The sequence below is a fragment of the Helianthus annuus genome, chromosome 14 (assembly GCF_002127325.2).
Source record: "Helianthus annuus cultivar XRQ/B chromosome 14, HanXRQr2.0-SUNRISE, whole genome shotgun sequence".
In the NCBI taxonomy this organism is placed as follows: domain Eukaryota; kingdom Viridiplantae; phylum Streptophyta; class Magnoliopsida; order Asterales; family Asteraceae; genus Helianthus; species Helianthus annuus.
The window spans coordinates 164,372,988-164,383,236 of record NC_035446.2 but is presented as its reverse complement, the minus strand read 5'-3'; the positions used below and the strand labels follow the sequence as shown (position 1 = coordinate 164,383,236).

Below are 10,249 nucleotides of genomic sequence, written 5' to 3'. Positions count from 1 at the left end.
TTTCCAAGGGATCATGTAGTATGACCTCGGAGGGTTATACTAACATATAACATGGTCACAAAGGAACCCTAAGACATAACTAAACTAAGCTAAATCGGGTCAGAACTGAAAGTCAAAGCAAAAGTCTACTTTTGCGACTTTCGGTTGTGAACCGAGCCTAATACTCAGAATTGTCGGGTTGAACATGCCTAGACATGTTCAATTAATATTTACCAAGTTATTAAAGTGATAAAACTGATTTTATAGCTACTCCATCATTAGTTATGAATTTTATTTAAAAACTGACTCGTTTGACTTTTATTTGAATTACTTTGACCCGACAATTAGCTAAGCATACATAATAATTAGGAGGTGCCCTGTTGAGGGTTTAACACCTACCTAATTACGATCACGTAGCCATGTTCGTTGTGAACAATGGCTTGACCGTTTATGGTCTAGCTAAATAAACAAACTAGTCACGAAAGGACACTTACAAATGGTCCTATGGACTTAAAGGAGGTTCCCAAAATGATAAGATCCCCTTAGAATTGAGAGAGAGCCAGATTTGAATGAATTGATGCAAGTGAGAAATGAGAATTCTTGGCCCTTATATAGTTTTTGTGATCCTTCAAGATCTTGCCAAGTGTTGGAATGGGTTATGAGATGATTACAGGTGTTTTACCAAGTTTTAATACCATCAAAGAGCCCATAGATTTGAAATATGTGTGTATGGGTTTTATATAAGTGGTTTACAGCAGGAAAATAAAAAAAATAAATCTGCAGATATGCTCGCTCGCGGCCCGGGTAGGACTTTGGCCCGGCGGTCGCGGCCCGCGAGCTATATTGGCCCAGCTCCAAAGTTTGCGGTTTTGCTGTTTTTGGTCCCTGTCTTCATGTATATGCTTAAGTAACTTATATAAATGACATAAGTGGTCCGTCTAACTTTTAAATCAGAAGTATTCAAGTTTAAAACAACTTTTGAAGGTTGACAAGAACAGTCCTTTACACTTTCACTTGTTATACAACTTTCAAACTTTACATTAATGGCACAGTATTTTCTAATTTATTATGTCATGTTAAACAAGGGACAAAGACCTCTAGTAATCATTCTTAGGCATCCGGGAGTTCGACCGAGCATTGCGAAGTCCTTGGTTTGTTTAAAAAGATCCTCCAAAGCGTAGTTTCGCTTATTGTCGCTTTTAGTCCTTTAATCGAACAAAGTAGTGTGTAATATCGTTTAATGATATCTAAGCCTTTCGTGGCCCATATTGAATATTCCTGAGCATATACTTAATTATTACGACGTTCCCGTTTGCTTAAATGGTCACCCAAAGACGTAGATTTAAAAGTTGATGCTTTTGGTCCCTCTAACGCGCAAACTTGCGCGTATTATCATTTAATAGCATCAAAGCCTTATGAAATCCATATTAAGCATTCTTGAGAGTATGATTGCACAACCAAATGCTTCGGGTTCGTTAAAAGGTCACTCAGAGGTATAATTAAACATATTGATGCTTTTAACCCCTTTAACTTGCAAAGTTGCGCGCAACGTCACTTATAGGCATAAAAGCCTTAGATGGCCAATATTGGATATTCACGAGAGTATAAACACACATCATGAAGCTCTCGGTTTCTTAAAAGGTCACTCAGAGGTAAGAGTTAACATGATGACGCTTTTAACCCTTCGTCGCGCAAACTTTCAAATAGTTACGCAAATGGCTATTCTCGATCAACAAGTGCCTCATTTGTGAATATGTATACCGTGTAACGTCATTCAGAGGCTTAGTTTAAGCATGTTGACACTTTAAGTCTTTTTGCATTCAAAGTTTTTATTTTTTCGCAAAATTAGTCCCTCATAGTCAACGTTTGACCTTGCTAGGGTTTAGTACACGTGTCAACACATCATTAGACGTGATTTTACGAGGTGTTACAGATCATGGTTCAACGGCGAACGAAAGATCAAAATTCTTGACTTGTATCTACATTCAAGAAGGTGGATCCATTTAAAAGACTATGTAACGACAAGAGTTTCAAACTTGCATCGGTTGGGCAACTTGTCCAAAAAAGATAAATTGAGCATTGTAGGGAGGTAAACCTTCTAACCTGGTCGACTCAACTCAAGAGGAGAATTATTGGATGCAAACTCAAACTCACATTAATTTGAGATAGGGCTGTAAATGAACCGAACGAACATGAACAAGGCAATGTTCGTGTTCGTTCGTTAAGGAAATTAACATGTTCGCAAACTGTTCACGAACATATACCGAACATAAGTTTATGTTCGTGTTAGTTCGTTAAGATAATTCAGTTGTTCACAAACAGTTCGTGAACACTAGTCTCGAACACAAACGTACGCAAACAAATAACAACAAATTGTAAAAAAAACATTTAACTTGAAAATAAAAAATAAAAAAACATTGTTATCCTTAAACATTGGATATAAGTAGTTAAATACAACCATCAAATGATAAATCAAAACACAGGAAGTCTACTACACCACTAAATGATAAATCAAAGTTAACTAACATAGACATAATTATCCCAAAAAATGTCTTAGAGTGTCCAAATTTTAGCTAACTTAGAAAAAAATAGGGTTTCAAGTTTTCAATATGTTTAGATAAAAGATTTATTATGAACACGAACGAACGAACATGAACAAACGTAAACGAACATATTACTGAATGTTCACGAATGCAGTCGAAAGAACGAAACCTGTGTTTCTGTTCGTTCGCTAAGCTAACCGAACTAAATTTTTTATTTGTGTTCGTTCGTTAAGCTAATCGAACGAAAATAAATGAACTTCTTAGCGAACGGTTTGTGAACCGTACACTGAACGTTCGGTTCGTTTAGAGCCAAGGGCGGACTCAAGCACACACCAAGGTGGGCGGGCGCACCCCCGGGGAAAAAAAATTTAGTGCTAAGTTCCGTCGAAAATTCCGTCCGCACCCCTTGAAATTTTTCGTCCGCACCCCTTGGAATTTTTCGACCGCACACTTGAAATTTTTCGTCCGCACCCCTTAGGTAAAAAGTGTTATCAATTTATATTTTAATTTTTTAGTAAACTCTTATGTTTTTAAAAAAATACTACCTAAATTATATAACTTTTAATACCTAACTAAACCCAAATACTCATACCTTTACCCACTTATAATTCCTAACTAGCTAGCCCACTAAGTCTTAGCCCATTATCCAAATTCTACAATATTTCAAACTATAATAAAATAATTAAAGCGCAAAACCTTTAGAAATTCTCTCCCGCTATCTCTCTTTCTCTTGCGTCCCTGCACTGCCAACGAACAACATCACCCAGCGACAACAGTCCAGCAGCCGGCGACCACCATAATCAACCACTATACCACCGTTGTTTGACACCAAATCTAACCGGAATCCGAACACGGGTAAGTTTCTTTGTTATTTTGATGATTTTGGTTGATATTATAGGAGAAAAAAAGGTAATAAAGTTGTTAAATAGGTTTGAAATTTTGTGTGTTTTGACGTTGTTTATGGTTGTTTAGATGATTTTTAGGGTGATTATGTTGTTTATATATTTTTAGGGTGATTACAACTTACGTTATGATTTCTAGGGCTTGAATAGTTGAAAATTAAAATTAAAATTGAAACATTATATTATGGAGTGATGAACTTATGTTATATAAAGAAAGAATTACTTAAGAAATTAGCTTTAGATGATGTTTTGGATAGATTTCAAAAAATGAAAACCCGTAGGGCGTCGACTTTTTAATTATGTTTGTAACAAGGTTTGACATGTTTTTTGATAATTATATAAATTTAGTTTGATGTTCGTTTGTTTTACATGACCCGACCCGACCCGATACGAACCAATTTTTTTACTTATATACCTAGGAGCCTAAAATTTTTAAAAATGTTCCGCACCCTCATGGAAAAATTCCTGGGTCCGCCACTGTTTAGAGCATCTCAAGATACGATGCTAAAAGGTATAAAGTAAAATAAAGTTTGCCAAAATTAAATCTTGGAATGTGAACGTTATCGTAGATAAGAGAAAGGTCCAACTAAGGCTTCAGAAAATGATTGTAGATAAGAGAAAGGTCCAGCTAAGGCTTCAAACAATGATTGAGTGAGGCATGATTCATGAAGATTGAAGAAGCCCATCAATTTCTTTTTGAGAAAAAAGTATTATAATTAAAATTAAAACTATATACATATATAATAGACAAAAAAATATAACCCGAGTTGGGTCTTGGGTGAGAAGAAAATTTTGGTTCAAGAGTGTACAATAATTTAAGTTGATTATAAATTTATTGTTTTTCTGATAATGTTTCTAGTCCTGTGTTCGGTTTTATCGTTTTTGTTTTTCAGTCCCTTGCTGGCTCTTTATATCTATATATAAAGTGATTTGCAGTTAAAAAAAAAAAAAAGCCAATAATATTTTAAAGTAGATAACAGTATGTACACATTCAATAATGTTATCGTTTTAAAAAATGTCATTTCGACACCTACATGTTTCGTGTTTGGAATTCATAAATAGATGTGTTATTAAAAGAGTATACAATTATTATTTTTTTTACATTATACTTACACGTGGAAATATCACATGATATACAAAGCATCCATTAAAGCAGCGGTGACCCTGCGAATAACGTCATCTCCGGGTTACCTTCCCGTCTCCTGCAGTCAATTGCACATTGTCTCTTTTGCCCCTCTTCTTCCAGCCACCTCAATGACCACCCTTTATTTTATATTTTAAATATCAAGTCTTTTAGAAAATAAAATCAACCACGGGTGTTTACGACTTACGACCCGGTTATCAAACTGCTTGACAAATCGTTAGTAACTGTTTTTTATTATTGAAAATGAAGACTAAACTAGGATTAAGACCCGCCGTAATGCGGCGGAGATTCTTTAGTTATAACTAAGTCGATCTAGGACCCACATGTTATGTTAAATCTGTCAAACGGGGAAAAAATAGACGATGTAAAAACGTTCACCCATACACGCACGTTGCGTCGTGTTAATTCGCAAAATTTATAACGAAACGTAAAAACGTTAAACCAAAGACGCACGTTGCAAGGTGTTAAGTCACAAAATTTTGAACCAAGCATAAAGCGAAAAATTTGCGGAAAATAAAAAGTATAAAGGACCAAAGTTGAAAGTAAAAAAAGGTTATGAGGATATATTGTAAAAGATAAAAAGTTTTGGGTTAAAAGTAAAAAAAACAAATAGTTTTGGGTTAAAAGTAATTTATGAAATACTTTTGGGTGAAAAGTAAAAAAAATCATTTTTTTTAAAACCCTCAAAGCCAACGTTACGACAACCATATGCATAACCATTTTTTCTTTGAAAAACACCCAAAGCACACTCCGCGTTGCGGCGGGACGTAAAATGGTGTCAAATAGTACTAATGTCAAACAACCGTCATCGACCACCAACACTAACTCGACCTAGGATATGCGTATTTCGAGGAACCTATCTAACATGGAAGAATAGAGGTAAAAACGTTAAACAACCATATGCATAACCATTTTTTCTTTGAAAAACACCCAAAGCACACCTCGCGTTGCGGCGATGCGTAAAACAGTGTCCAATAGTACTAATATCACACAACCGTCATCGACCACCAGCACTAAGTCGACCTAGGATATGCGTGTTGCGACGAACCTGTCAAACATGGGAAAATATAGGTAAAAACGTTGAACTATACATGCACGTTGCGTCGTATTAACTCGAAAAATTTAGAACTATACGTAAAATGAAAATTTGAGAAAGATAAAAAGTATAAGTGACAAAAGTTGTCAAGTTAAATTGCAAATAATGAAAAGTTTTGGGTTAAAGTTAAAAAAAAGAAATTATGAGTTTTGAGTTAAAGTTAAAAAAAAAATTATGTATGGTTAAAATTGCAAAAGATAAAAACATTTGGGTTAAAAGTAAAAAAATAATTTTTTTTAATAATTCGGCGTTATTTTAATTTTGGTGAGATGGATGTTTTGTTTTGTTTTATGCTTCCATGTTTTCTGGCTCCTTGTCGGATCATGGGTACATACACTAAAAGCATCATAAATCAATAAAAGACATAGAATCAACAACATACATACTTTGACTACCTTGACTTCATGTTTTTTTTTTTAAACACTCCCAAGACACATGGTACAACTGATGATGCACAAAAAGTTTGCTTATTTATAAGGTAATAATTGTTGAAAATTAAAACCAAACCTAAGCGAACAATTACTAACAATTTAGTTTCGATTTAGTTTTACGATTTAAACTTTACTTGTATACAAACGCATATAATTTAGAATGAAAAAGTTGTAATAATATATAAACTAAGTTGTCTAAAATAACCAACCATCTAACTGCATTAGAAAAATAGTCTAAATCACATCAGAAAAGTTGTCTAGCCATCTAATAACAGACTTAGTTCGTTTTTAATCTTGTTCAACCTAACATAAAATACAAATAATCAAATACAAGTAATAACAAAAAATTGAAAAACCAATCATACGGCCTGGTTTAGTTTTATACGGTTTGAGAAATTTAAAACCGTAAACCAAACCGTTTGTCACAGTTTAAAACACTTAAAATCATGGCTGTAAAAGTCTCGCCTAGGCTCAGAGTACCCCCCCCCCCCCCGGGCGCCGAGCACTTGCTACAAAATTGGGTGTCGAGTACTTTTCGCCTAGGTTGATTACTCTTCAAGGAACCTCCGTCTAGACTGGGTACTCTCAAATCCGACTAACAACTTTTGCAACCATATTTAAAATAACCGATCAAAATTTAATAAATAAAATCGACTATGAACCAAACCGATAACCCGTTTACACAATTTCACAATTAACCGAACCCTCAACACAACCCTATAATCTACTTTTTTTTTTTTTTTTATTTGTTACAACCCATTTGAGTGGATAAGGTATTAAACAAATGTTAAAAAGCATCTGAATATGGTTTTGTATTGCGTCTAAATACGTAATTAACCTAAATCCTCCACTTCATGAGGTCCAATTTGACGACGAAACCCATTTTGGTAATTTCACATCCCACCTGAATCCTCTTTATATCATTTTCCCGTCTATTTGTTTCATCTTCATCCTCTGTGGGTTGATTGTACCTCTGCAAAATTCCCCCAAATTTTCTTCTTTCACCCCTTTGGATCTCTATAAATCTTTCATAATTCCTCTCTACTTTCAATCCCCACGTAGCTTTTTTCAATTTAATAACCCCTTTCAATTTAATAACCCCATTCTTTCAATTCAATTCATAATCAACAAAAATAGAAATAAAAATAGAATCTTGTAGACGTAATCTAACGGGGTTTGATCAATTTAGGGTTTTTTTGTAATTAATTTGTAATTGGGTATTTTCGTGTAAAAAAGGTATTTTTTTGTTGTAGAGGGAGGATGGATTGCAGGGTGTGTCCGGTGATAGGGGACCCATGGTTGATGATGTCCGGCGGTGGTTCCGGCGGTGGTAGTGGTGGTGTAGGGGGTCAGATGTTGGGTGGGGCGTTTAGTCATGAAAGTGAACATGATTTAGCGGCGATGGTTTCCGATTTCTTGGAGAATGAAAGTAGTTGTGGGGCTGATTCACGGTGTAGTAGCGATAGCGATTCTGGTTTCTGTGAACTTGCTCATCTTGCCGACAAGATTTCGGTATAATTTTGTTTTTTTTGTTTTTTTAATCTGTCAATTATTGATGTTGTGTGAATTATGATGGTTTGTTCATGGTGTGCTTTTTGGTTTTGTTATTTTTTTTAAAGGTTCTTGGGGTCCCATGTGTTGTTTGTTTTATGGTTTCCATAAAAGTGTTGAATTTTTGTGGATAATCTTTTACCCATAAATAGTAATTTTCTTTTTGTACAAGGCTCAAACTATCTACACACCAAGTGTGTAGATAGCCAATCCAAAAATGTGTTTTTTGTCCTATGTGCATACCCTGCAGTGTCGAGCTGTGGCCAAAGCGCGGCGTTTTGGTCCGATCAACCAGACAAAGACTGACGGGTCTGTTGACTGGACCAAAACGCCGAACTTTTGCCGCGTTTTGGTCATGTCAACTACGCCCTTGTACAATTAAAGTATGTGGTGGATTTTTGCAGCCAAAATTATGATAAAAGTATGTTGAGTTTCATTGAATTTTGATGTGTTTAGGCACAGTAGGTGTGGAACATGGAAATATCCTGGTGCTTGGTTAGAATTTGCCTTTAGTATTTCTGCCTAACTTTGAAATAAGCATGTCCATATTTTAAGAGTTAGGATGGCAATGCTTTTCTCATGTTTTTATTTATTTGTTATTCTTTATATTTATTTTTTATAACAGTAGGTAATGAATGTGCTTACAAAGAACTCGAAATATAGTAAGAAGGTTAATAACGAAAACGGATGTTGACACATTGCGTTAACGTGTAAGTATTGTGTTTTTCTGTGGCTGAAAAACCTTTCATAATATATATTTTTTTGTGTGGCTGAGTTGGTCGTGCATCCTCTGTTGCGGTTATCTGCATCTAAATAATCAGAAATTATACATTTTAAGTTTTAAGTAGTTAACAATGGTGTTCGTTGAATTTTCTTCAACGGAATGGTGAGGGTTCAAACTTCATTGTGGATATTTAGGTGGTGTAGAATTAAGGGGTATGTGTGTTCAGTTTCAAATAAAGTCAACTTGACCTGTAATACAAAGCAACTTGTTTTGACCCATAAGACAACCCGCCCACCCCGCCTAATTTGCGGTCTTTATGAAAGATAGAATTTATGCGCAATGAACATTAAGTGATCCAAACTGTTATGGTGTGTTTGCTATAAACGGAAGAAAAAAAAAAGATGACTTATTAGTCGTTGTGTTGGATATTTGGATGCTTGATTATTAATTATTAGTATGCGTTTATGCAGTATTACAAAGTTTTGCTAGATCAACATGGGATTGACATGCTGTCAGTGGTTAACTCTCTGATTTTGTCGATCAACGCTATGGACCTTGAATTTATGAGATGCGGATCATGCAATACTAGTTGCATAAGGTTCTCTCTGGTCAAACTTCTCAGGCTTTCTGGTTATGATGCTGCTGTATGCACTTCAAGGTGGCAGGGCACCGGAAAAGTTCCCGGAGGTAATCTTTAACCTATTTTTAATACGCGTTTTCCGGAATGCGAATTTTCGGTAATTGTTTGTGGTGTTAACGATAGAAACTTTTCGTAAAAATGCAGGGGATCATGAATACATCGACATAATAAACTATAACGACTCTGGAAATTCGGACCGTCTAATCATTGACATCGACTTTAGAAGTCACTTCGAGATAGCTCGAGCCGTTCCGTCCTACAACCGGATATTAAACTCACTTCCTGTTGTTTACGTCGGACCGTTAACAAAGTTAAAACAATTTCTTCAAGTAATGGTGGAAGCCGCCAAATCATCGCTCAAACAAAACTCCATGCCACTTCCTCCATGGAGATCTCTCGCCTATTTGCAATCCAAATGGCACTCCCCTTATCAACGACAGATCCACCCTGAATTAGACCCCGTTTCCGACCCTTTTGATTGCCAACGCAAACTCTGTAACGGGCACCTGAATCGGCTCAAGTCTTTAATCCAGTTCGAGCTGGAAACAGATAGGAACCATCTAAAGAAGCCCGCGGGTCGTGTTAAGGTTGATAGGTGGAGGATAAGAACACCCTGAGAGATGTAAAGTATTTACACGGTTAAACACGGTAACTAATAATTTAAACCCGTCAAGATTGGTGCGTTTTTCTGGCCTTTGGAAGTTCTGATGGGTGGTGGTATACTTGTTTTTTGATTTACACTTGTCACCTGAAGATATTTGGTGACTTTATTTATTCAAAATTTATTTTATAGTTTTTTTTTTTTTGGATTTTGTTTTTCGTCTTTTGATGATGATCCGATCCTCAGTGTTTTGTTATGTGGATCCGAAAAAGTTTTGGTTTGTTGTTTTTTTTATACTTGAAATTTGTTTATTTTGTTGAGTTGTTATAAGAGGTTGGTTGGACAATCAAATGTAATGTTTTTTAATTTAAAGATGGTAAAGTTGGATACAAAATTATGATTGTGTTGCAATTCTGGTTTCTCAATCTTTTGTTCTTGAATGGTTGTGTTTCTTATGGATTGGTTGGAGGCGATGATAGCTTATTGTTATTGATTTATCTTTTAATTTAAAAAGAGTGAAAAAAATGAGCGGGTCGGGTCTGGTCGGCTGTGTGTGTGTGTGTGGGGGGGGGGGGGGGGTATTTTAGTCATGAAATTGTACGTAAACATGTAATTGGGTTTTAGAATTGTACGGGAAA

General features: G+C 35.5%; 1 protein-coding gene across 1 annotated transcript; it reads left to right on the top strand.

Moving 5' to 3' along the window:
• The first annotated feature begins 7,019 nt into the window (after window positions 1-7,019).
• Window positions 7,020-10,005, top strand: LOC110904741. The gene is made up of 3 exons (XM_022150591.2): window positions 7,020-7,607; window positions 8,841-9,057; window positions 9,155-10,005. The coding sequence occupies exons 1-3, from the start codon at window positions 7,356-7,358 to the stop codon at window positions 9,625-9,627; spliced, it is 942 nt and encodes a 313-aa protein (XP_022006283.1). The 5' UTR covers window positions 7,020-7,355; the 3' UTR covers window positions 9,628-10,005.
• Window positions 10,006-10,249: the final 244 nt, after the last annotated feature.